Source organism: Drosophila eugracilis, unplaced genomic scaffold (genome assembly GCF_018153835.1).
Source record: "Drosophila eugracilis isolate 14026-0451.02 unplaced genomic scaffold, ASM1815383v1 contig_498, whole genome shotgun sequence".
Taxonomy (NCBI): Eukaryota; Metazoa; Arthropoda; class Insecta; order Diptera; family Drosophilidae; genus Drosophila; species Drosophila eugracilis.
Window position 1 is genome coordinate 864,275 of NW_024573369.1, and position 27,495 is coordinate 891,769.

A 27,495-nucleotide genomic window follows, 5' to 3' on the forward strand; every position below is an offset into this window, starting at 1 on the left:
TTACTAGCGATTTCTCGTCAAATAAAATTACATAATTTAAATTAACAATTAAATAAAGTTTAATTTTGATTCGTTTATTTAAAGTAAAGTTATGTCGTTACGGATACAGCATAAAATTAAACATTATAATTAGACCAAAAAAAAAATAGTTTCTAGCATGTAAAAAAAATAAACTCTGCCGAATCCTTTAACTGGCCCACTCACGATCCACGCCTCAATTCAGAAGGAATGGGGGCGTGGTCAGTGATGTGGACGCGGCGGTGAGAGCGCGAAGTGACTAATTAGTAAAAACCGCAGGTGAGTGAGTTTTTGTATGTGTTTTTCGTGGGTAAATAATGAGGGTCAATTTCAGCTAGTTAATGTTAATGTATTTATAGTTTGGATGTGTCTGTGGTGTAGTGGTTGAAATCGGTTGCCTTATGTCCCAGTTAACGAAGAACTGAAAGGGTTTTCTTAACTGAAAAATTTCAAAATTAAATTCCGCAGCTTAAATCTGCTCTAAAAAAGAACTTTCATAAACCTTTGCGAAACTTAATGGTTATATAGACTTCCGTTTTGAATTTAACCTATCCTTGGCTCAAAAAGTTTTTAATGATGGTTAAACATTTTGAAGTAAATTTTCAAACGAGTTTATCGATGTCAAGTTAGTGCTATTCATAAAAGCATATTTGCTTTACAAATATTGATAAATAAAAATAAATATTTAAAGCATATTTGTAAATATTCGTCACAATAAACTCTAATATTATTAAAACTATCATAAGAAAACGAAGGAATTTTTTTAAGATTTCGAACAAATCTTACAAAACTCAAAAACTTGAAAAATACATTTAAAGAAAAACCTAGCATAAAAATCTTTGAGACATTTCAAAGAATTGAGAATGCCATAAAATGAAATCGGGTCATAACTAATCAATTTTGGGTAAAGATAACTCAGCCTTGTCCTGGCGTTAGCCGTGATATAAGGCTCCCGATTTTGGACCACCTTGAGTACTGCTGCGTTGGTGATTAGGTGGTTCCTTGGCTGGGCGGTGGTGGTGGGTGGCGTTGCAATAAATAGCAGCAGAGAGCGGCAAAGGGTGTGAAAAAAAAATAGTATATTAAGCGGGCATCTAAAGTTTTTAGCTTTTATCCAGTTTATGCTAATGTATAACTACAGGATTCTGTTGAACACAAACGCCCACCATGGGCGACGACGAGGAGGCATCGCTGCTGCTGGCTCCAGTGGCTGAATTGCTGCCACCGCCAGCATTTTGAGAGATATCTACCTGCGATCCGGGTCCGCTGATATGCCGCCTTTGGCCAACAACACCCACTCCACCAGATGTACCTCCCGATGCCGTGGAGGAGGATGACGACGATGAGGGCGGCAGTTGCAGGGGCATGGACATGGGCATGGGCAGTGGCAGTGGCAGCGGCAGTGGCGGCAGCGGTAGCTCGCTCAGCGAGGCGGGCGCCGTTCCATAGAGCGTTCCGGCGGGCTGTGATGGAAAGAGAAAGGCAGCAGCCAAGGGCGGCACTGGATTCGGTCCAGGATTGCCACCGCCTTGGCCACCACCTGCCGCCGAGGCACTGATCACACTCGAATCGGTCATCATTAGATGGGAGGCCGCTGCCGCAGCTGCTGCTGCCGAGGACATGTTGCCATAATAGAGCACCGAATTGGGTGCATAGTTATTCGGTTGCAGTTGCAAGATCGTCGGTACACGCATCCTGCCATGACCATTCGGCGGCGGTGGCGGCATTTGCGGCGGATCACATTCCATGGCGTGCGGATAGCTGATGCTGTTGTGGTTGCTGCTGTTGTTGTTGTTGTTGTTGCTGCTGTTGTTGTGGTGACCCACCATGTTGCCACCATAAAGACGATTGTGCCGTGCGTTGTTGTTGCTGTTGCTGCTGCCGGGACTGATGTGATTCAGGCTGCCGAGGCTGTTGCTGCTGTGATGGCTATTGGTCAGCGATGGAGGCGGATGGGCGGTGGGCTGTAGGCTCAGAGCGGAGAAGTTGTTCATCGCGTTGGCCGCCGCCGAATGCATTAGCAGGCCTGCAAAACCAAACAAATATGAAGATATTAATATAATTTATATTCTTAAATTTTCTTTTTAAGAAAACCCCCTAGTAGTTTACTTAGCCAATCCTTGGAAAAAACTAAGCTTATTTGTCTAGAAATCTTTTTATAAAATAAGTTACCGATCTTGATGTTTTAGCATAGATTTTACGATCAAAGGCACTTAGAATTTTCCATGGCATTTCAGTTATGACGAACAATTCCGCCCCTAAAAACAATAAAGGTATCTAAATCCTTGCTTATTTTTTTTGTTGATTATATCATAAGTTTTTATTGAAGATTTTTTTTCACTTTTTTTTGTAATTTTTATCTTTTGCTTTGGTTTGCTTTAGTTTTTGTTTTTTATGAATTCCTTTTTCTGGTTTGGTTTTGGTAAAGTTTCCATTTCGGTTTCATTAATCGTTAATAAATTATCTCGTACTTATTCAACTTAAACCATCAGCTGTTGTATGTTTATATTATATAAATGCCACATATGTTGCATGTCCATATGTGTGTCGGTCTGTCGGTTTGTGTGTATGTGTGAGTGCTTTTTGTGTACTTTAAATTTGGTTTGAATTTGAATTTATGTTTTTTTTTTTAATATATTTTTGCAATACTGTTTCGTAAAAAAAAATGCATTATGGTCTCCCCTGGATCTCCTCTTCTCATTTCTTCTATTGCACTTTCTTTTTGCTTTCGTTTCCGTTTCCGTTTCCGTTTTTGCTTCCTTTCGAAAATGCAACTCTGCTTAAATAACAATTGGTTATCGTTATCGTTATTATTGCGTATGTTTTTCTTTTTGCCGTCTTCTGTGTTTGCTTGCGGGTGTATGTATGTGTGTTTGTGTTTGTGTGTATGTATGAATGGTGATTTTTAAACTTATTCGACCTATAACACTCGCTTTTCGGGTTTTAGTATTTTACACAAGTTTCGTTAAGTGTCTCTCCGGTTGCTGTTAAATTCATAGATCATAGATCATGGATCATGGATCATTTATCATTTTCTTTCGGGGCTAACCTCTAATATTAATAAGTATTTACTTTTATATGTATTTCGTATCCGTTTTGTCTGCCTGCGTTCTTTGTTTTGTTTTGTTTTGTTTTCGTGTCTAATAAAATTAATTGAGTTTTCCGCATAATTACTTGTAAGTGTTATATATAGATGTATGTATGTTAATTTATTAAATGCTAAAGTTCTTCTCTTTAGTACGTACTGATTTCATTTGTTATGCTTGCTATACGATTTTCATTATTTTTTCTTATTTACTTTTTTGTGGTTTACTAAACGCATTAATTTCTTTACCAATTCTTTTTTGTTTCATTTTCTCTTTTGTTTGTTCTGCTATTTTTACATGCCTACGACTTTATACTTTTTACAAACTATGATTTGTGTTTGGTTTTTAACTCGTATTTCGCATATATATGCCGCTCTATCGATACTTATCGCCTTTTCTTTATTGGTTATCGCTTATCAATCGTTCCAATTAAAACTGTTATGTATATATTTATAGATTTACCGCTGCTTCATTTCTGAGACTCTCTGTGTTTCTATTTGCTTTGTTATTTAACATTTTTGCCGGTTTTTATTTTTCATTTGTAACAATGGCCGAACTTTTCAAAGATAGCGGCAATGTTTTCGAGGGTTAAATATTTCTTGCGGTTTTTTTTTTTATCACAAAAGAAAGCGGCTATTCGCTTGCCTGCTCGCTCTCCTTCTTCTCTGGGGTTACGTTACACGAAATCCCTGTAAATTGCCAATAGATTGAGAAAGAGAGCGAGAAAGCTACTGTTAAGTTAACCCTTTAATGCCCATGAAGTATTTTTACCACAAAAGGGGTCGTAAAAGCAAACATAAAGCCTTAATAATCGGGATTAAATACTATGTATAGAGGTATTAACAAATTGAATTCTTACTGCCAAGATTTGGTAATAGTTTGAAATTTCGAAAAAAGGACTTAATGGCCATCGCCATTGATTTCTTTTTGTAAGGATCAAAGTTATAGTTATAAACGTAAATCGAAATAAATTTAATACAACTATTAGTATTTGCTTTTACCACTCTCTATACGAAGGCAATAAAAGGTTCCAAATTAAGGGACCAACAAAAAGAAATGGATGTATGTCTATATTACAAACTGGGTTAAGTTCACTTTTCATTACTTGACAATTTTTTATGTACTCTGGTTTACTAAACGGCTTTTCTTTCTCCTTTCCTCTTTTGAATTTTGTTTCGTTTTTTACATGTCTACGATTTTTTCGTTTTGGTTTTATACTTTTTACAAACTATGATTTGTGTTTCGTATTTCGCATATTTCACTGAGATCCATTATCGCTTTTCAAATTATCAAATTTCGTTTTTCGCACTCTTTTCTTTTCGAATTTCAAACAGCAGGGTCGTTTTTTTCGGCTTGAAATTTGTTTGAAAGGAAATTTTGCATTCTTACTACTGTTATTTAAAAATCAGGAAAATGTGTAATGACTTCAGTTGCCCAATGAGAAAGATATTCTGAGAAAAGTAATTGCTATTGCCTACTTTTAAGCGCCGTAAGAGGCGAATTCGTATCACTAACAAACTTCGTGAAACCCTTGCTTGATCATTTCTATTACAGAGCTAAATCTTTAAAAGTGAACTAGAAGAGATTTGTTTAAATGCCGAAGTCAATGGTAAAAGGTGTTAAAGATTTCGCCAGTGGCAGTCGTGGAATAATTTATACATTCGTATTCCAACGAGAATCCCTGCTGTTTTTTGTCTCAGTGTTGTTTAACTTGTATGTTGTAACCTGTACTTATGCATATATGTATGTATGTATATTAAGATGTATGTATATATGTATGGCAGTCATTAAGAAAGTCGTTAAGGATTCCTCTTATTATTATTCTTATGTATTCGCAAACTCTTCGTACAGTTCTATGACACTAAATGCTTACACTTAAGTAATTAATTCTTAGACATTTCTTTGCGTTATTTAAGTTGACAAAAAAACGTTAAACACTTAACACACGATTGTATATCCATCCGAGCGCTTAAAATGCATGAGCATAATACAAATTACATATTAAATTCTAAAAAAAAAATTCTTGGTTTATGGAAATCAGTGAAGGCGCCATTATTTTTTGTATAGGAAAAAAAAACAAATATATTTTTCTTGTTTTTGGGTGGCGTTTGAGAGAGATAGACAGAGACAGAGGCGTGGAAAGAGATAGATAGTGTTTGAGTTAGTGAGTGTCTGTGTGTGTGTGTGTGTGTGTGTGTGAAAAAGAGACATGAATATTTACAAAACGCCGGATCTGTTAGATAATATGGATAACATGACCAGCGAGGATCACCGGGCGCTACACTAATGTTATTGCAGCTGCTCTTAATGTTGCACATGGCATGCTGCTGGTTACTGCTGCTGCTGTGGCATCCTTGAAGTTCCGGCCGCCGCCGCCGCCGTCGCAGTTGATGTTGCTGCCGCGGACGTTGCTGCTGCAGTTGTAGTTGCCGGTCATCGGCGATCATCTGCTGCCATCATTTTGAATTTGCATTCGATTTATTTGATATATATTTGAGTTCGAGTTCGAGTTCAAGACCGAGATCGATGTGTTCGAATAGAAAAAGAAAGGAATTTATCTTTATAGTTTGGGGCCACAAGCATTTCGTGTACATTCTTGATTGCTACAAATTGACAAACTTCTAACTTTTCGTACAAACTAATTAAATTAGCACTAAGCGCCGAACTAAAGATAAAACGAAACACTTCTTACACTTAAGGGGGTGACTAATGCAACTAAATGGCAATTATCAATTATCGAATAAAAACAATAAATGCCTAATACAAACGATATTCAATATATATTCAAGTACAAATTTGTCCACAGCTAATAACTAAATTATAAATGCTTTTCGATTGCACACACACAAAACACACACAAGAAATCGAGCAAATGAAGACTGCGAACACAGTCAACACCCGCTGCGAGCTACAACATATAATTTGGAGCTTCTGCATCAAATCAGCTCACAAAAAAAATCATAATCATAATCAAAAAACATAAAAATTCTATGGGACAGCAGCTACAACTTCAGATTGGTTAATGGTATCGATTTTTAAGGCCAAAGATCTCTCATTTCTAATGCCATCAACCAATCTTTAGGGAGTATATTACTAGGAGGATTCGACTACTACTCACCATGACACTGGGCATCCGACACACCGCCAGGACCCGCAAGTGGTGGCAACGGCAGTGGCAGCGGCAGGGGCAAGGGTAGCGGCATCGCCTGCTGTTGCTGCGCTGCAGAGGATCCTCCGCCGACGCTTGAACCCGAACCAGATGATCCTGTGGCCGTGGCCGCTGCTGTCGCCGCCGTTGGAGCTGCTGCACTTGATGAGGAGACCGCACCGCTACTGCTGCTGCTCGTTCCAAGGCCACCGCCACCACTTCCTCCACCAGATCCTCCTGCTCCGCTTGATCCAGAGCCACCGGCTCCGGCATTCGCTGTGGCGCCTGCGCCGCTCGTATTGGTCGCCTCGTCTGCCGTGCGCTTGAAGAAGTTGTGCTGCAGGGCATAGTAGGGCGTTACCCGGGTCTTGGGGTCAAAGTCGAGCATGCGCAGGATCAGATCCTTGAACTTGAGATAATCGGAAACGGAGTGACCAGGCTCATCTAGACGCCGGCCACCTGGACCGCCTGTTTCCACTCCAAGGATATCGTGTAGTTTACGTGATCCTGGCGGCTTGTATTTTCTCCCATTCTGATTCTTCTTCAGCACATAGGAGCCATCGGCCACGATCTTATCGAAGAATTTGCGGGTCTTGTGCGCCTGGTCGAGTAGATACTTGGGCGGCATGCCCAGCACCTCGACGATCTTGTTCATCTGGTCCACCTCGTTGCAGCCAGAGAAGAGCGGCTCACCAGTGTGCATCTCGACCAGAATGCAGCCCAGCGACCACATATCGATGGCCAGGTCGTACTGGATGCCCAGCAGTACCTCCGGCGAGCGGTAAAACCGCGATTGGATGTAGTGGTAGATCTGTAAGAAGAAAACAATAGAATTTGAAGTTCCTTGTTGACTTTGGAGGACTATATTCAAGTACTTACCCGCTGTCCCAGCTGGCAGGAGCTACCAAAGTCGACGATCTTAATCGCCGAGCGCTTTGGATTGCACAGCAGGATGTTCTCGGGCTTCAAATCACAGTGAATTATGTTCAGTTCGGGGGTGCTGAGGAAGAGCAGTGCGGTGCACAGCTGCTGGGCGAACTTGCGCGTGAGGTTCAGCGAAACGCCCCGGAAGTTGGTGTTCCGCAGCAGGTCGTACAGGTTGTATGAGAGCAGCTCGAACACCAGGCACAGGTGGTTGCGCCACATGAAGTGCCGCTTGAGCTTAACTGTGGATCAAAAGGATGGATTAAATATTTAATTGAAAATGAAATTTGTTAACATTTACGTACCGATGTAGTATTTGTTTTCGGCATCCGCCCGGTTCATCATCTCGAGCAGCTTGACCTCGATCTGTGCCTGGTTTAGGAACGGTTTCTTATTCTTAATTATCTTGATCGCCACGTGGCACTGCTCTTCATGGTCGTAAGCCTTTACCACCTGGCCAAAACTGCCTTTGCCTGTGGGGTTTAAGCAAAATTTCGTTAGGTAAATGATTTATTATAAGATATTTTCTTTCCACTCACCGATCAGCGAGTCAATCTCGTAGCGATCCAAAAACTTTTCGCCATTCTTGATTATATAGTCGTGATTATCGTCGTCATAGCCATCGTTATACAGCTTTCGCTCCTTTTTATTGGACGAGTCGTCGTCTCCTTGCGTCTGCTGGGCACGGCGTTTCTTTTTCGCATAGTAAACCTGGAATTATATCCAGTACAGAGATTAGTTAAGAACGATTAGATATGGAGGAAAGTTGGAAGTTGGGATAGCAATATTTGATTTTGTAAGGATAGTTATAAAGGATCGCCATCTACCGGCAAGTAGCATGACTTACTGGTTATAAATGTAACTACAGTGAAATAAATCGATCGATATCAATCGATAGTTTTCGACACTGCATATATGAAATGTTTTTAACCCTTTAAAAAAAAAACAATATGAATCCAAAATAAAATCTCCCAAATTACAGGTGATAAATTTAATTGGATTTTATTGGCCAGCTGAAAGTTATCCCGTTACTTCCACTTCATCAACGACAAATGTAAACACAAAATGGGAAAATGAGAAAATAGCGAAAATGAGAGGACAAGACCGGCAAATAAAAAAATGCCGAAAGAGGGCGACGCCAAGCCGAAAAAAGAAGAGAAATTTGTCTCTCCTTTTTTCCGCTCTTTTTTCCTCGCACTCTCTTTCTATCTACCATTCTCTCTCACACGCTCCCTTTTCATATTGAAAGGATGGGGGGAAAAAAGGTTGCAGCTTGGCGAAAAAAGTTGTTGCTAACGCGGCAAGTTAGCGGTGGAGCGAACGAGATAGCGCCACATTGCGAGAGAAGGAGAGAGCCCCACTCTCTTTCTCTCTCAAAAACGAAAACTGTAGCATACAAAACGGCAGCGAAAAGGCATTTGCAATATTACGGCATCTCTAAACGGCACAAAATGCCAACTGCAAATGTAACTGTAACGTCTGTCAAAAACACTCCAACTGCTCGAGAGCACCTGTCAAATTCAAATACCTGCAACCAGCCAACCGCATCCGCATCGCCATCTGTCAAATCGTTTAACTGCAGGACTCATATTTGCCAACATCAATATGTTTAACTTTTAATCACAAATAAGAGTGTAATACTGCTAATTTTAACAGTCTAGGACTGCTTTTGCATTTGTAATACCTTGCTCATCTTCTTTTCTTATTCCTAAGATTTATGCATTATTCAAGGTTTAAAATTACAATTTCTTGTCATTTTTTGCAGACTTTGAAAATGCTAATTTAGAGTTCTCCCTATTTTTCTCCTAAAATGACAAGATTTTGTTTATAACTAAGCTAATAATGGCGAATAAGGATTGTTTTACATCGTTGTAATCGTTATTAAATTTACATAAAATCTACATTGAAAATTATAAATGTGGAATTTATGTCACTTTTTGCAAATTTTGATGATGTTACAGAAAATGCAAACTTAGCTTATGACTTAACTTAACTTATGTCTTATAATCTCATTCTTATCTCCGAGTGGCCAGTCCATATATCTCCGGTGGCTGTAGTCCAAAACAGAGATAACCAAAACCAAAGGAGTACCGGATCTCTGCGGTCGATGGACTAGAACTGGCAGTGACCCCAGCCAGGCACGCTTAACTTAATTTATCCTTGAATGATCCACATTCCATGGGCGGCATGCAATCCGTTTGCACAACTTAAAAATTTTGGGCCCCTCGGCTTATGCAGTAAAAATAAAAAACTTACCTGGATTTCCGGCTTCCCGAAGTTTATCGATGATATAGAAGGAATCGTCATATACATCAAAAAAATTCATGATGCACTGCATCCTCCATGGAGGCCATGTCCCACCAATGTGATGGAGAGCCAGCATCACACGTCATCAGAAGTCCAACACATGGATTTCCAAAAAAAAATCCATGATGCACTGCATCCTCCATGGAGGCCATGTCCAGGTACCACCAATGTGATGGTGAGCCAGCATCACACGTCATCAGAAGTCCAACAGATGGATTAAAAAAAAAAATCCATGATGCACTGCATCCTCGATGGAGGCCATGTCCATGTACCACCAATGTGATGGTGAGCCAGCATCACACGTCCTCAGAAGTCCAACACATGGATTTAAAAAAAAATCCATGATGCACTGCATCCTCCATGGATGCCATGTCCATGTACCACCAATATGATGGTGAGCCAGCATCACACGTCATCAGAAGTCCAACACATGGATTTAAAAAATAAAATCCATGATGCACTGCATCCTCCATGGAGGCCATGTCCATGTACCACCAATGTAATGGTGAGTACCACTGGACCACTTGGAGGCACTTGAAAGCACTGAACTAACACAAACACACACACACAAAAGTGACTTGACTGATTTTTCACCGGCCAACAGCGCCCTAGTCACAATATATGTGCTAGAACCAGTTGGGAATTACAAGAGCCGCGGGGTGCACAAAACTTTGATTTAACCAATATAGACTTTAACTGGTCATTAACATACGAAACTTAACTGGCAGATATGTAGCTGTTTAAATTTAAAAATTTCTGTTAATTCTCGGATTTTCCGTTGCTAAAAATTGTTAAAAATTTGGGCAATGTAAAATGCCTGTTTTGGTCTATCATAATCCTGAAAAATAAGCTGCCTTTCTTCACAAGGAGCTTTATATCGACTAAAATTTGTTAGAAATATATAACTTATCCTTTTTATGGTTAAGAATTCTTAAGATTCAAACCTGAACAGTCCAATATTTTGCCATTTTTTGCAAAAATAGATAATATTACCTCTTTTAAAAAAAGGACAATTTCATAAATCCCGATTTTCGGCCTCAAGAAGTCAGTTTTCTGCCCATAACTAAGCCAATAATGATCAAAATATGGAATAGTATATCTCGTTAAGGTTGTTTTCTGATTTGTATATCAGTCAAAGTTGAATATGTACACTTTTTTTTTGTCATTTTTCGCAAAAAAAAGATGATGTTACGCCTTAACGAAAATCCGAAATGCGATTTATCCCCAAAACTGGTGGTACTTTGTCCATAACTAAGCTAATAGTGGTCCAAATATGGAATGTAATACCTCGTTGAGCTCGTAATTTAATTTCCTCACAATCTGCATTAAAATTTAAATTTGTTACTTGTCTTGTTTTCACAAAGTTATAAATAAAAAACATCAAAAAAAATATACCAATTTTCTATCAGTTCTATCCTATTCCGAGAAAAAAATCGACATTTTCGCCGCCTCAACGCTATAGCTGCTTCCCAACTTGTCTTCGAATCTAAAACTAACTTTTAATTAAAATTAAATATTCATGAATTAGGTACATCAAAATCGAATCGATTCAAAGAAAAAGTTATAAGTAGTCAAGATAAATCCTTTCTATTTTTTTAGGGAGTTTTCACGGGGTCCCAGCTCGCGTGCAACTCGGATTCCCTCGATTCCCTGCGTGAAACATTAACGGTGTAATGTGGCAGAGGACAATAACCCCGCCCACTCAAGGCGTATAATCACCGATTTAGGTCGGCGGCATTTCGTCATAACGTCATTTGACATAAAAGCCAAAAGTATTAGTTATTTTGAGGGGACGTTTTGTTTAGGAAATTGGGAAACTTGGCAGGAAAACCGAGACAGTTGCGTGTGGCTGACTTTTCTTACTTATTTATCCTCTTTATATATATATTTTTTTTTTTTTTTTTTTTGCTGTTGTCAACTGAGGCGGCAGACGACGTCAATCGAAGTCAACTGCGAATGGGCGAGGGTGGTGTGGAAATTGACCCACCAAGCGGGTCAAGGACAAACGTATCTTTAGCTCAGCTCAACGCCACAAATATCCGCTGTCAGCAGATAGTCACACAACCCAAAAAAAAAAGAAGATAAACCACAAGACAAGAAAAACCCCTGACAGAATTCCGATCGTCATAAGAGCGTGAAAAAAGAAAACGGGATGGATGCCAAGGTTCTTGGTTATTTTCTGATATTGCTATTAGTACCAAACTAATTTTGTTCTTATTTTACATTTTTTTTACCATTTACATAGAATAGAATATCTAATAACCATAGCCCCCTAACTGTTATTAGTTATTGATTAACAAACTAAGAATCGCTAAAAGATCAATAATATATCTTATTGATATGCCCTTAGAAAGTAACCCATTTCGATACAATAAAAAAAGAAATAATGACTAAATTTGTTGGTATTTTTCTGGCGTGGGTTGGGCAGTTTGTAGAATTCTTTTTTTAAGGCTAATACTCACCTCATTGATGTGCTTGTAGGTCTTTATCAGATCGACACTCAGCTTGCGCAAAGGTCCCGAGGCGGGGTCCCGAAAGTGGGAGGGTATACGGGCCTGCATGGCGCGCACCTCCGACGAAGACGAGGGACTAGAGTGCTGTGGAAACGAATGGAAAACTTATTAATTGAGTTGTAAAATAAAGGGGGTTACAGGTGTACAGTGATCGCTGGCTAATTTAAACGAAATGAGATCTAAATTCAAATCTAGATTGGATATGCCAGCACTGATGACTCCTCTCAACTTGTAGTTTCTATAAAAACTATAAAATATCAAATCTATTTTACAACTTGAAGTATACTTTTGGCTGCTTAACAAACTTTATATTAGATTCAGGCTACAATGTCAAGGTAACTGCCATTCTAGTTTAATTTTCATTTATTAATCAAAAGACAATCTTTTTTGGATCCACTACTTAAATATTGTTGTTAAACCTCATTAATTGCCTTACTTGGTTAAGCCAAAACCAGTTGTTAAGAAACCTTTCTTTTGTATTTCGAAGGCTGGGCTAACTTAAACGTGGCTATTAACCTTTCTAATTGCAACTTATAATTTAACTGGAGCATGGGAAAACGTTCTCTGAAATGATCTTAGCCTTTTCGAGGTTGCTTACTTTTATTTTAGGCTTACTCATGAAAAAAATAAGATTATAGACAAGGAATCACATTTACTTTTTGATATTTCCTATATTCTTTGAGATCAGACTGTTTTCGGGAGATAGGACAGTTAGGGTTTATGATATAGTACTCACATGATGCATGACATCCCGATGCGTGGCAGGCAGTTCCTCTTCGCCGACGAAGCGTCCGTAGAGGGGGGCGTGGCGTTGTCTTCCGCCCCCGCTCCCGCTGATCTGAGCTGCGTCGACGGCGACGCTGCCTCCGCTGGACCCATAAGCGGATACTATAGAGGGAAAGAGAGAACAGAGATATTATCAGATATCGGCGGCAATTAATATACATATATATATATATATTTGGTTTCTTTCTGTATTTGTTTTCGATGGTATTGTGCTTTTTGTGCTGGTTCATTGACCGGATCGCTCGGACACCGCTCTTCTGCAATATGCACCTGTTTTCTCGCACACCTGACGACGTCAGCGGCGAGAGTTGCCAAAACGATGATAAAAACGCAAAGGGTAGAGAGGAAAACGATACACGGAGGGAAAAGAGGATGCCAAATGCAATTTACTTGATATCTATCAGATATATCTTTCAATCTTTAAATTAGTGAAATCATTTAGGTGTATTTGAAGAATATTCAATTACAACTTCAAGATCGTAAATAGATCTTAAATCTGTTCAAGGATCAAATTAAATATTAGTTTAACATTTGTTTTCTCAAAGAACAAACCCTTTTCCCTCTGTGCAGAAGCAATTTAGAATTTAGAAAAAGGGGAAAAGAAGCTCTGCCTTAATTTTAGAACCAGACGGAACTGAAATTATTACACAATATGCAAGGCGCAGATACATAATTCTGGCGTTTCTTGATTCTATTTCCCAAGTCTCTATGACCATTTCACTTGCTCACTTGCTTTTTGTTTTGCTTTTGGCTTGGTGGCTTGTGCAACGAAAATAGCCCCACGATATAAACAAGACACCGAAATAAAATAAAAGTAAACTAGTGAGAAGACGGTTGAGGAGGGTTTATAAATGGGGAAAACCTGCAAGAGGCAGCAGCTGAGTTTGAATGTTAAAAACCAAGCTAAGTGATATTCTATTACCTAAACAATCCACCTAAAACAGGTGATGATAGATATACGACTAAGGAATGGATTTCTCAAAGAAAGATTACATTATCAAGGTAACATAAAAAGAAGGTCTACACCTAAAACACCTATTAATTTCCCCTGTAAGCTTACTAGTATAATATATTGGTTCCTCTGTTCTATTCCTCAATGATGATCCCTGAGTCACCAACAGATTGCCATCGACTTGATCTCGAGATCGTTTTCGTTCTGCATCCACTGTGTTCCAAGCACTTTTGGGCTGGAATTTTGAGATGATTTGATGGCCATAACCATCAGCATAGCCATCGCCATCACCATCGTCATCGCAATCGCCATCCGCCTCCTGATTGCCATTTGTTGGCCAATTTCTGACACGATGCTGGCAGCCAATTTGCGCCAAATAATTGATGTAATGAGGCGGATGATGGTGATTGTGATGGCTGTTGTTGTTATTGTTGCTGCTGCTGCTACTGCTGCTGTTGTAGTGATGGTGGCTCAAGCTGCTGGTGCTATTGAAACTGCCACCAGGTGCTGGACCAACGACAAATGCCGCCCAATCCGTGGCGGCCTTGTCAACTGCATCGCCGCCGCTTGTTGACTGCCAATAAACCAGAGCCGTCGACATATCTCCTTTTTTTTCCGTCACTTGCACTTCCCGTTTCCTCTTTACTTATATATTTATTTATATATATATTATTTTTATTTAATTTTGTTTAATTTAAGTAAAGATCCATGGGACTGGCTTTTGGAAACGCGATCTGCGTCGCGTGAAAATTCAGCGCAAACTGGCGCAGTTTTTTCCCTGTCCCCAAAGTTGCCACTCGTCGTTTTTGTCGTCTGTTTTATTTATACGGAACCGTGTTTTCTGCCTGTTCTTTCATTATTTTTTTTTCTTTTTTTTTTTGTGATTTTGCACTGTTTTATTTATTTTTCTTTCTTTTTTTGTGGCTGCTGCATTTTTGCGAATCGCACGAACGAACGAGCGATAGCGGTTGCAACGGCCATCACGATCTCGTCGTGATAATGATAATATGATAATGAAGATATGTAGGGGATGCCCGGCGATCTGGCAATGGGATTTCTACTCTTTCTTAGTATTCCAAAATGTTGTTTCAGTTAAGAATTGATCAATTTTTTTACTATCTTAAGAAAATGACTAACTTTTCTTAATGAAAACCTTAAGTTTATTCCTGTGAATACTTGAATACTTCTTCAATGTTGCAAGACTACATTTAATGGTGAACTAGTCACCATTAATGGTCAAATTAATATAACGCTAAACAAAAACAGATGTGTCTGCTGTTCTTTCTATATCATTCTTGGTCAGAAACACTTTTATGCCTGGCTTTTTGTTTTTTATTGCAGCTGTTTTTTTATTTATTTTTTTTTTTGAGTAAAAAAAAGGGAAGTTCCGCTTCTCGTAGATAATGGAATTTCAATAATGACATGTAGCGAAGTGAAGTGGAGCTGAGTGGCGGAAAATGCGGCGGGCGGTTGGGTTGTGGGTGGGAAAGTGTTCGCACTTGTCTCGTGCGCCCAGAGATACAGATATATTTTCATTTCTTTGTTTCAGCTTTTGCGTCGTCGTCGTCGTCGTAGTCGTCGTCAAGTCAAGTCAAGTCAAGGAAATCAAAACAAAGCAAACGAAATGTGAAATTAAAATAAAATGTAATTAACCCCAGGCAAAAAGTGTGTGCATAATGCAGTGCGTTACAAAATTGTATAACTGGTTGAGCTGTCTCTTAAAGAATGAGACTTAAAAATAGGAAATTACCATCACAAAGTATTTTTTAAATATTGCAAATGATATGAAAGTTATGTAAACTTTAAACGCGTCATCTTGAATTTTCATTTGGACCATTATTCCAAGCCAATTATAAATGATATTTGCTTTTATATAAATAAATTGAACGCTTGCCAATCGATGGAAGAGTTGAATGATAAATGAGTTTGGGGCCCCCTTTAGCAAAAATTTGGAGGAGAGTGAACACAGTGCCCCAGCCCCTCTATTTATAGGGATCCGATCCTCCGTCTTCAATGTAGGATTTCCCCTCGTTCTGATCTTCGGCTTGTCTGTCGCGTCTCGACCGAAAATAAAAATAGTTGACGACATTTTGCTTTCGTTCCTCGCCTTCATTTTGCCCACTACCACTAGTGCTAACCACTTGCATTTTGGCCCAGGAATGAGATCGGGCCATTATAAACAACCTCCATCCGATAATTACATTTTGGGAGGGAACGGGGGAGGTCTATAGCGATGACGATGACGATTGCAATTGCATCCGGAGCAGGTGAGTCACTCGTGACTCGTTGAAAAGGTAATATCATGAATTGCACAGTTACTGGCGGGCACTCCACTTGACAAGTTTATGAACAGATGTACGGCGCCAGGCTAATCAGATATACTAAAGTTACCCCCTGTTACCGTGTAAGTAACCCCACATACCATATTTGACAAATAATGGGGAAGTCCCACCTTACGAGTCACGGGTTTTCGAAATACTACGGATGGATTGTGGCAAATACAGACGGAGACGGTTGAGTGATAAGCAAACAGTTGACACAACATTTGCTGGATGAATGAAGTGACATTGTTGCATGTGCTCATGGGTAGTAAAAGCTGGAGAATGCCAGGACGACATTCCAAAATTAGCTGCTAAAATACTCCTAAAATTTATTGGCTAATCGGTCATGTATAACCCCCCTAACCACTGCAATTGCAATCAGTAATAGTAGTTGACTTAGTTATTAGAAAAGCAAATAATGCACTATCGTGGTCGTTGTAAAAACTGTGCTATTAACACCCTCTTTTTCGTGGGAAGTCAAGCCCATTTACACGGCAGTTAATTTGATTTAAGGCACCTGGTAAAAATTCCTCTAATGCTGTCACCTTAACTGGGGCGGTAAGATAAAATCTCCTTTGAAAGCTATTTGGAATGCAAGTTAAACTTCTGCCTGCCGAACTTCTGTCTGCCTACGTACAAATAATTGCAATGATCGGATTTTAGGACTTGTGATGATTGTCAGATTTTGGAGGGTTCCGAGCAATATGATCATGATTTTTTCTTACCAAATCTAAAATATTAAAAAAGGGATGTGGATACTTACGTTTCTGTTTGTTCTTATCCATAACGCCGCCGCTATTCGTATCCTCTAATCTATACATGGGGCTGATGTTTGTTGGTTTTGCGCTGATTAATGAATCGTTATTTGGGTTTGTTTATTCCTATATGTTACTCTATATGTACTTGACATATATATACTCGCGTTCATATATATATATATATATATATATTATATATTGCGTTATTTGTTCATACGATTTGGATAGTTTGAAATTGTATTTTTATGTTTCTTTTATGTCGGATTTTGGTTGTTTGTGATTTAGTTGTTTTCAATAAATTAAATAGATTTTTTGTGTATTTTTTTCGTTATCATTTGTGTCGTTGTTGTTGCATTTAATTTTAATTTACTTGCGTTTTTTTCGTGTGTTCCAGTTAATATAGATTTATGTATGTGGTATTGGTTAGTATATATATTTTCGTATATATTTTTATGGGTCGAATACTTTTTTGTTGTTTGTTTTATGTTTTGTTTTGTTTTGTTTTGTTTAAAATTATGAACACAAGTTTCAAGTCTTTTGTTATTGTATTTTGTATATATTATATTTTTGCAATACAATTGTCAAACATTTATGAAACAAACAAAACAAAAACACGTTTCTCTTCCTCTGCTCTTTCCGTTGTTGTTGTTGCTGTTGTTGTTATTATTGCTCTTTCCGTTTATTTACCGTTTAGCATTGCAATTACACACACTCCCACACAACGGGAGCGTGTGTGTGTGCTCTAATGAAAACAAAACACACACACACACATACGCGCGCGAACGCTAACGCACACAGACGCACGAGGGAAATCTGAGAAGAAAGCCATAAAAAAAAAAGTTTGCGATCTTGCTTTCTTCTCGTTTTTGCGTTTTTTGGTAATTTTTTTTTTTTGCTTTGTTATCGATTTTTTTTTGCTATTTATTATCGATTTCCTCAAGTTAATATAGTTTTGGTTTTATGGTAATTTTTGGCTACCGCTATTTTCAACATTTTGTTTAAACATCTTTACTCAGCACTTTAAACGATTCTCTTTTTTTTTTGTTATGTTTTATATTTACATTTGATAATGGTAAATAATTGTCGCCACGCTTTGTTTACAAAACTGTACTGCTGATGCTGCTTCTGTGGTTGTTGCTTGCTGGAATGAAAGGGGAAAACGTTTGTTTAATTAACTAATTGAATTATAATTATATATGGATAAATCTATATGGATGTACATATATACAAATGTATATTGGAGAGCCGGAAAAGATTTGAAGCGTACGGCGCAAATAAAAATAATAAATAATAACAATCTATAGCTCTCTGCCGCTGTTAACTCACTGTTAATGGCAGCTCTCTCTTTTGCCGCTCGCTTGGACGGTCTTTCTCTCTTTGGCAGGTGAACGAACGACACGCGACGCAAAAAGCATGCGTCTGTGTGCGAGTGAGAGAGCGCGCAAGTTCAACGTGTGGCTTGGCTTTTTTTTCGATGTTTTTTTTTTCCTGCCGGGGCGCCGCCTCTAATACATACACACACACGCCCACCTCTGACATTGCACTCACACACACACATACAGGCACACACCCATACACACGCAAAACGAGTGACAGCTGTTTCAAGTTCGATTTCGATTTCGATTACTCTTTTTCGACTCTGTTGTCAAGGCGAAAATTTTGGTGTGCATTTTAATTACAAATGTTGATTAACCCCACACAACACACAACACACAAAACAACAACGCACAATATACGTGAGCAAATATTTTAATTAGCTAAACAAAGCACCAGCACATTGTTGGTGTTGTTGTTGCGGTGAAAGTGGCGTTTATTAGCGTTTAGAGGTGCGCTGCTTGCTTTTTCTTTTTGTTTTTTGTTGTCGTTGTTGCTGTTGCTGCTGTTGTTGCTGCTTTTCTGCGGCACATGTCGGCACTTCGCGATTTTGTTGCCAAGCAAATGGAATTGACCAGCAGACGGCCAGGGTTGCCACCCCTCTTTCGATTTTTGGCTCTGCCTCTCGGCAATGGAAAAAGGGATAATAAAAAATAATTACCAATGCACATTTCCACAGACAGCTGCGGTCACAATTAGAGTGGCAACTAAACCACTACAGCAACATTGATACCACATAAATTTACTTAAAATGTTACTAACTCATTAACAAGTAATAGAAAGGAAAGACACCTGGCTTTGGAACTATTTAAAACTTTGGCAAGCAGTGGAAATAGTATGTCTACAACAGTTAAGGTCGATTTCTCCTTGTAATATGTTTAAGCTTTAGTTAAATGTTTTTTTTTTTCATGCAAAATCACACTGCTAATGTTTCCAAACTAACAACTTGACTAAATGTTAAAACTTAACAACTTAGGATCTTAAAAAATCTGGTAAATGCTTAAATAAGATTTTTCAACAGCCACAAAACATCTGAATGTTGGGTTTTTATTGAATTTCTGCAGAAAATAATTCACACATTTTACCGGCAAACAGAAGGAGGAAACCAGTTCCTAAATCAACAACAAAAACAACGAATGAGAAAAAGAAAACTGCAGCTTGTGAATCAGAAATGTATAAAAAAGAAACAAATGCGTCACTCCTCTCTGCAGTTTGTGACTAATAAATAAATACATACATAAATACATAAGTAATTCCCAGTGCGCGGATCTTGGCAGATCATGCGGCTAACGAGTGTTAACCCGTTGTTGTCAACTGATCGACCGCCGACCACCGACCGCTTATCAATAACAGTTCATTTGACTTTTCACACTTTTCCGCAATGTCCGGGGAGAGTTATTTATTTATTTGTTGCTACTTTTTTTTTTGCATTTATTTTTAGCACAGGCAGCAGCCAAAGTTTTTTGCATGCTTCATCATTTATTTTTGGGCCAACACGAAATTGGCACTGAAAAACAACAAAAAGCTGCAATAAACGACACATACCCACGCACTCCCACACACACACAAAATAACAATAGCAGCAAAAAGCCAAGTAAAGCGCACTGAAACACTAGATAATTGTTTTCTATTTTTCAGAACAGCTGGCAACCCTAGGCTGCGGGTGGGTGGTCTGCAAATCTCTCCTAGATCGGATCTCACCCTACTCCCCCAACTTCTAGGAAAAATACTAAAAATTCCACATAAAGATTCCTATGAATACAGTAATCATTCGCAAAGGCATCTAAGGTTTGGGCTTAAGAGTGTTTAGATAACAGTTAATTACTATCTGAAAATGTATTTAAAAAAATCTTTTATAAATATATAACCCCTAAAGAAGAGCTCTATGAGTGACCACTGTGTTTTGATTACAAAAATGAAGCTAAGAAAATCATGATCGATATCTGGCATTCTAAGTTTCAAGTGGGGAATTCCGGCAATCGGTCTCCATTTATCACTAACTGATTCCCAGGCCACTTTAACGAATAGTCACTGTATCGGCGGGCATAAAAAATAAAACTTTATGATCAGCGGCCGGCGTTTGACGTCAGAATCGGTTTGTCTGTCTGTCAGATTGTGCCTTTATACGTATACTGAATATATGTATATGGTTGCCTGCCTTTTGCTGCTCGCGCTCTCTTTCTTCTTTCTTTCTTTCTCCTTTCTCCGCTAAGCTAACCTAGCCACCTATCCACCCACCGAACTACATCCACCCACCGCAGAAATGGAAAAAGAAGAAGACTACGTAGGAGCACAGAGCACCGAGCACGTCATGTGGTGACCCAAATCGTTCGTGTGACTTTTTCCATTTGCGCTCGTTTTGTTTAATTCAATTTGCGTGCACATTAAATGCTGTTACTAAACTAATAAGTTAAATAAATCATATTTGTGCAACAGCTTCTTCCTTTGCCTGCCTTTTGTTTCTTTTTCTTTTTTGCGCAACATGTGGCGACGCCCGAAAAAAGGCAAAACATTTTGTTATTAATATTGCGTACTCACACTATTTTACCCAAATGTATATATATATATATATTTGGCTATGTGCGTGCTCCAGATTTTCTAGGTGTCTACTAAAAATACCTTGTAGGCGTTTTCCGCTTCTTTCTGTATTCATTAGTATCGCTGATTAGCCCAAAAAAAGAACTGAAGGAACTTAACTTGGCCACTGAAGAGCCAAGCAATTAATACGGCGCAACTTCTATAACTTGAACTCAACTTAACTACGTTCTTTAACTTAATGAAATAAAAGGCCAATTAGTTTAGGCAAAAGTCTTTACATAAATATTATTTATCTTTATATCCATCACTTCCAAACTTTATAAAATTTGTAATGATATTATTAAAATGTAAATTAATTCAAGCATGTTAACACCAAGTAATCCCTTACAAAGTTCTTAATTTCATTATGAAGATTTTAAGATAGAAGATTCGGATGGTTCTGAATCTTAAACATACATACTTTTAAAAACCCATTCTTGTGGAATCAGTTAAGGAAGTACGACTGTGATAACAAAAAACAAACAAAAAACGACAACCGAAAACGGTTTTTCGCTTTTGAAAGCACTTTTTCAATGGAAGATTGTGCAAAGAAAGGCGAAGAATTTATGCTTTCTTTCTCTGCGCTCCCCCTGGCCCTATCCCCCGTCCCGTTCGCACCCCTTGGCTAAGTGCGTAGTAGAGAAAGAGACGGAAGAACGATAGAGAAGAATCGAAAGCGGAGAAGAGAAGCGGGAGCAGCGAAGAAGAGCGAAGAATGTAAATGCCGCTGGCTGGCTAAGTTTATTATATTTATTTCTGCCGTTGTTGTTGCGGCTGCTGCTGCCGCTTTTTTTTTTATTGTCTTTTTTTATTTACTTTTCTTTTTTTTTCTTTTTAACTTGACTTGGTTCAAAGTTCAATGACCGATTTTGCCTTTGCCGAAACTGAGGCGAAATGAACTGAAATAAAATAATGAAGTGAACTTAAGTAAGCGGCGCAGTCGCAGAGTTTTATTGCCATCTCCCTCATACAAACATACACACCACACACACACACGCACACACCGAGGCACATGGCCACACACAAGGTCAGTTAATAAAGTTGATTTTTGCTCAATACGCAATAGCGCAAAAATGTGCAAATAAAAAATATAAACACTAACAAGTGGCAAGCGAAAATACAAAAGAATGAGCGGCAATTAGGGAATAACCTTTCATGTTTCCAAATTGAAGTTATCTTTAGTCACTGCATATAATTTAGTAATTACTAGATAATTTCATTTAGTAGTTTTAATCAGTTTTATTTGGTGTTGAAAATGATATGATCATCATTGAAAAATTTACATTGAATAGTTTGCAAATATTAAGATCTCTTGTTTTTCCTTTTAAGATTGAAATATTTGACATAAAGACAGATGGTAGATGGTCTATAAGGTAGATGGATACTATTATTTATTTAAATATATAAATCATTATACAAGTTTCTGATAATTCAGTGAATATTTGTAAATATTTGAGAATATTAAAAAAAATCAAACAAATCTATTACATTTTATTATCTTTAGAACTTTATTTCCCTAAGTGTAGCTGGGTGTTTTGTATGGTAATTCAAAACTGCGCATTCATTGATGACGGATGACGTCGCAGCCTGACAGTGGCATTGAAAATTTCAATTTCACAAACAGACTGCAAGCAACAACAACAATAACAATAAGAAATACAGGAAGATCAAGAACAAGAAGGCTTTACATATACTATACTTAATAACAAAGGAAACGAAATGACAGAATATCAAATTATTTAAAATATATATCAGAGTAAAATTTCGAACTTTTCTCATTTGAAGAATAATATATATTCATTTCCGAAAAACAATATAAAAATCTTCAAGTTTTTTCTTGGAATTGTCATCTGAAAGGTAAAATCATATTTCTAGAGAACATAAAATGGAAATTCTTTTGAGAAATAAATATATTTCAGTGGTTTTTGTGTCACCTAAATCTCTGCAGAATGAAATATTTTATTTTAAATGCTTTCGCAGCAGGATAGAGAAAAGGAAATAAATTATTTCCCAAATAAAATATTTGATTTAAATCCTCCAATAAACTTGCCTTGGGCAAGCATCTAGCCTATTACAACGCTATTAACCAATATTTACTGTATCTACACTGCAGATGAGTTGATTTTATTTTCACTGCCTGGTTTTCCCCACCCTCTGGTTGACTGCACCAAATGCTGCACTGATTAGAGACTAAAATAATAATAATAATAATAATCAAAACAAATGGCAGCACGTGTTCGGCATCTGGTTTGTTGTGATTAAGTGACAGTTGTTCCACCCACTTTCACGCCTTTCTCTGTTCGCCACACGTGCTGTAGCGTTAGTAAGTTACTCATTTAGTTAGTCAGTTACTTAGTTAGCTAGTTTGCTGCGTCAGCTACAGCGACGTAATTGCGCCGCAATTGGGGACTAATGAAATATTCTTGATACGCATTTAACCCACAGAAACCGAAGGAGAGCAAAGGTGTTAATTACCCATCGCTATGGCAGCCATTAATCCTGCGGGTGAAAATAGAAAGTGGGGGAAAAATATGAGCAACCTCTTCTTGACTTTCCACTCAATTAAAAAATCGTTAAAAGGAAGCCAAACGCTTAACGGTGCATGATTGAGAGGATTTTCTTACAGGCAAATTCAGCAATTTGAAACGAAAATTCTATTAACCGAAATAGTAAAAGGTTATTTGTGATGAAATCTTTGATTTTTGTATCATTTGCAATCGATTTGGACCATAACCTATCTATAAAGTTAGTTAGTCCCAGTAGCCTGAGTCAAATTCTGAATCCAAAAATCAAATTCTGAATCCAAAATGAATATATTTCTTCTATATTTCGTACTACTGATGATTCTCCTGATAAGGAGTGCCCGTTCGATGAGCTTTGACCTGCCCTTCTATGGTTATGACTCCTATATGGACACCTATTTGGACAACACTAACGATGAAATATCTGAAGATGGGCAGCGCAATCAGAATGCCAATGAACAAGTTACTATAGAGCCACAGCCTTTACTATTATACTCGACTACATCACCATACAAGAGTAATCCATCTTATGAAAATGCAGATTGTGGTCGGGATGAAAATGACTGTTGTGATAGTAACAATACCAGGAAAAAGGCCACTTATATTGCCCAAAATGCCGCCCAGGTGGCCAAGGCCGCCAATGAAGCTCAGGCGGCGGCAGCCGAAGATGCCTCGCGTCGGGTTAAAATGCAATTGGCCGATAAGGCCATCTGTGCTGCTCGTGCCGCCAATGCTGTTCTGGCAGGCAAAAAAATCGTAGTGGATAACTATGCAAGGGAGATCGGAGAAGCCGAATCCGTTGTGGATCAGGTGAGCATTTCCCTGGAGCGTAGCGAAGAAAACGCGGAGGCCGCCTGTTCAGCGGCCAAAACGGCAGAAAATGAAACCAACTCATTCAGGTATACTTATTGAAAACAGTAATACGATATATACATACATCAAATGACATATAGGTCATTCTTTTATATGCATTCGGAATCAATATTCCTAGACAACCCTTTTTCCCAGGGCCCAGGTGGAGCAGACACGCGCTATTTTATCTGATATCGATGACCTAATAGAGAACAATAATGCAGATCTTCAGGATAACACCCAAATGTTGAAGGAAGCGATGGCGCGTGGTGATTACTTGACCCGCCAGGTGGCGGTGGCGAGGTCGGAATATGGACAGGTGAAAGAGGCGGCCTGCCGAGCAGCCTGCGCCGCCGTGGAGGCCAAACAGAAAGCAGGTTCCTCAGATGATGTTTGTGGGCCTTCACCGGCTCCTCCGCCAAGAACTGGAGGATGTGGCTCTGCCAGTGACAGTAAAGAATGCAACGCCCTTTTGGAACTCTACAGGCAGCGGCGCCGGCAACAACAACGACAGAGGCGAGAAAAGCTTAAGGATCGGGCAGATCATGAACAAGGGCAGTACAGGGAAGATCACTTCTACGATAGGATGCGCTCTATATACCGATAGGGCATACAGGTTGCTTCTATTATTATTGTTATTATTTTTAATAATTTAATTACACTGTTCATTTCGTATTGTAATGAAGAGAAATACACAGAGTAATATACAGATATATTTACAAGTTGTATTCTTTCCCAAAAACGAATCTTGTCTGGCAATCGCTTCATTCTTTAAAGGATCAGAGTGATTCATTTCCCCTTTAATTCAAGTGCATTCTATTTTTTGATAGAGGTTCCAAAGTGTACGTTCTATTTTTATAATGACTGCAGATTACATTTCTAATTTAGCAAATACTATAGATTGCACAATCTATTTTTGAAATAGTTGCAGATAACATTCAAGGACTGATCTCAATTGCAGTCTATGATTTTATTGAAAAATCAATATTAAAACGAATATGCATTGATCATTTAATTTAAGTCGAGGATCTTCTTTATGAATGAACACTGTAGCTGTCTGAATATGCAATTGTTTACCAACAAATTCGCTTTGCAGTGCCGTAATTCTTGCGAAATAAACAATAACATTGCAGCCATGTTGTTGGGCGAATGGAATAGGCAAAGGAAAACGGGTGCAAGGCCAAAAAATCAGCGAAACACGGTCGCAAAGAGAAGAAGGAGATAGAGCGTGGAAAAGCCATCTTTTTCCAGTCAAAGATCGAAAAAAGAAACACAGCTGCCTATGCAATGCGTCCAGCTGTTTGGGTTTTTCCTTCTTTTTCTTTTCTTTTGAATTTTATACATTTTGGTGAAAACGGTGGGCGGTTGGGTGTTAAATGTGCAACGGCAGCAGGGTTGCCACCTTTTGCGGCGCTGTTGCGCCGTTGTTGTTTTTATTGCTATTTTGGCGTCGCTTCTTGAAACTCGAAACGGAAGAGAGAAGGAGAGCAAAAGCGAAAGAGAGATAGGGCGCGCGCATTTCGCAGCGGGCGACAGAAAGAGAAAGGAAAGCAAAGAAGAGAACAAAATCCATCGAATAAGAATAAATTAAATTATAATTTTAAAATCGTCAATTAACACTTGAAGTATATTTAATTAAGTAATTACAAAAACGTGAAAGTCATGGTAAAAAGTGTGAAATTTTCCTTTAAAGTAGTAAACGATGTTCGGTTTTTATTGTTGGCTGGCTCTATGTAAATCGATTCTTTCAGGCCTTTTTGATTATTTTGAATTTAAATTAAATAGCAAATATCAAGCAAATCATCAACTTAGACTAATGTTTCTAACTTTTTCTTAAATCAACTAGACATTTTAATTGCTTTTTTGAATAAAACATATAGATATTTACGGTGTTAAAAGTAAAAAGTTAAACCTAAACAGCAGCTTCGAACCTCTGGCTTGTACATTATTTCATGCTGACCTTAGCATTTTTTTAAATAAATAAAACATTTGGTAAAATATAAGCCGCAATTAAATTGGTTCAAAAGTCTAATTGTGTTTTAGCTATGCTATTCAAGAATATAGTTTTCAATAAGTGATATAAAGTTTGATTTTAATAAAGTAATAAGTGGAACTTTATGGAACTTAAAATGCCGGCAAGTCCAATTGGCTTGCCTTTTGGGCGCTTAACAGCAACACTGTTAACAGTTAACAGCACGCTGTATTATGTTGGACGCTTGAGTTTCGGCTCTCTCTCTAACTATTCTCTTTTTTCAACCTAACCAAACAGAAAAACAGAAGCATAAAAAAGACTTACTTACATTTGATTTTCGCCGTTGTTTTTCCCTCTGTTGTATTTTTGGTTGTTTTATTTCCAGACTTTTGGCTTTGTTATTTTCGCTGCATTTATTCCACACATGTTGGTAGTTGTTGTTGTTGATGATGATTGCAGCTGCCGCCGTTGTTGTTGTTTTTGTTGGTGCTGCTGCTGCCACAGAAAAACATGTTTCACTTTATTCCCTTTTTTCTTTCTTTCCTTCTTTTCTGTTGTTGTTGTTGGTGGCAAGAGAGGGACGTCGATATGTGACGCGCACACACACACACACACCCGCAGCAAAAGAGAGAGAGCGAGAGGCAAACAAAAAAGATATTGCCGTTTTTCGTTATTCGTTGTTGTTGCTGCAGCCGCTGCTTCTTTTTCTATGTTTCCATTTTGTACTTTAATAAATTAACAAACTTTTAACATTTTCTTTTCATTTTTGTGCAGCTCTCTCTTCGGGTTTTACGCTTTTCCGCCCGTCTGCCACAAAAAAGAGCGCGCCTCCGCAGTGTACAAAAAAAAAGGCACACACCAAATGAGGAAAAAAAAAACACACACACACTCGCGCACGCAGCACCACACGCATACACAGACACGACCGAATCGAGGGAAAATGCTAAATTAACGCGTTAAATTTTCACTTTTCATCGTTTTTCCAGCCGCTTTTATTTAGCTCACTTCACCGATTTAAAATTTTTATTTAACACGCCGCTTGTGTTTCCGCGCTGCGCATTTTGTTGCTAGTTTTAGGTCTTGCTTCCCTTCCGTTCGTTGAAACAAGCCAATCATCGGCCGCTCGCTCTTTAGTACTGCAAGTACAGCCAGGGCTGGGTAACAACTGACTGTCCGATAGAACGATAATTATCGTTTTAGCCGGTACATTCACCTAATGTTGACATTATCCACCCCTTACTTATACACGGCAGTGCATCCCTCTAGCCAGTGCAAGCACCACGCCACACTTCTAATCTATATTTTTCCGTTAATATGTTTGAATATTAGAATTTTTTACAATGACATACATATTATTTATAATACGTTAAAAATATATATGTAAG

At 38.4% G+C, this 27,495-nt stretch overlaps 2 protein-coding genes across 7 annotated transcripts; one reads left to right on the forward strand and one right to left on the reverse strand.

The window, feature by feature from the left end:
* Window positions 1–58: 58 nt before the first annotated feature.
* LOC108117084 (serine/threonine-protein kinase minibrain) lies at window positions 59–27,258 on the reverse strand. 5 transcript variants are annotated; one of them, XM_017229272.2, is made up of 9 exons: window positions 26,439–27,258; window positions 16,819–17,954; window positions 12,733–12,884; window positions 11,946–12,080; window positions 7,716–7,887; window positions 7,482–7,649; window positions 7,132–7,418; window positions 6,223–7,063; window positions 59–2,044 (listed from the first exon to the last, which is right to left on the reverse strand). In XM_017229272.2, exons 2-9 carry the CDS (start codon window positions 16,874–16,876, stop codon window positions 1,143–1,145), a joined length of 2,715 nt encoding a protein of 904 aa, XP_017084761.1. In that variant the 5' UTR covers window positions 16,877–17,954; window positions 26,439–27,258; the 3' UTR covers window positions 59–1,142. The 5 variants fall into 5 exon arrangements, with proteins under 5 accessions (XP_017084761.1, XP_017084772.1, XP_017084749.1 ...); XM_017229283.2 differs by having other exon boundaries at window positions 26,435–27,258; XM_017229260.2 differs by lacking the exons at window positions 16,819–17,954; window positions 26,439–27,258 and adding an exon at window positions 13,843–16,800.
* On the forward strand, window positions 22,820–26,424 carry LOC108117106. Of its 2 annotated transcripts, none has more exons than XM_017229327.1 (2): window positions 22,820–24,185; window positions 24,295–26,424. In XM_017229327.1, the coding sequence occupies exons 1-2, from the start codon at window positions 23,572–23,574 to the stop codon at window positions 24,743–24,745; spliced, it is 1,065 nt and encodes a 354-aa protein (XP_017084816.1). In that variant the 5' UTR covers window positions 22,820–23,571; the 3' UTR covers window positions 24,746–26,424. The 2 variants fall into 2 exon arrangements, with proteins under 2 accessions (XP_017084816.1, XP_017084825.1); XM_017229336.1 differs by having other exon boundaries at window positions 24,240–24,362.
* Window positions 27,259–27,495: the final 237 nt, after the last annotated feature.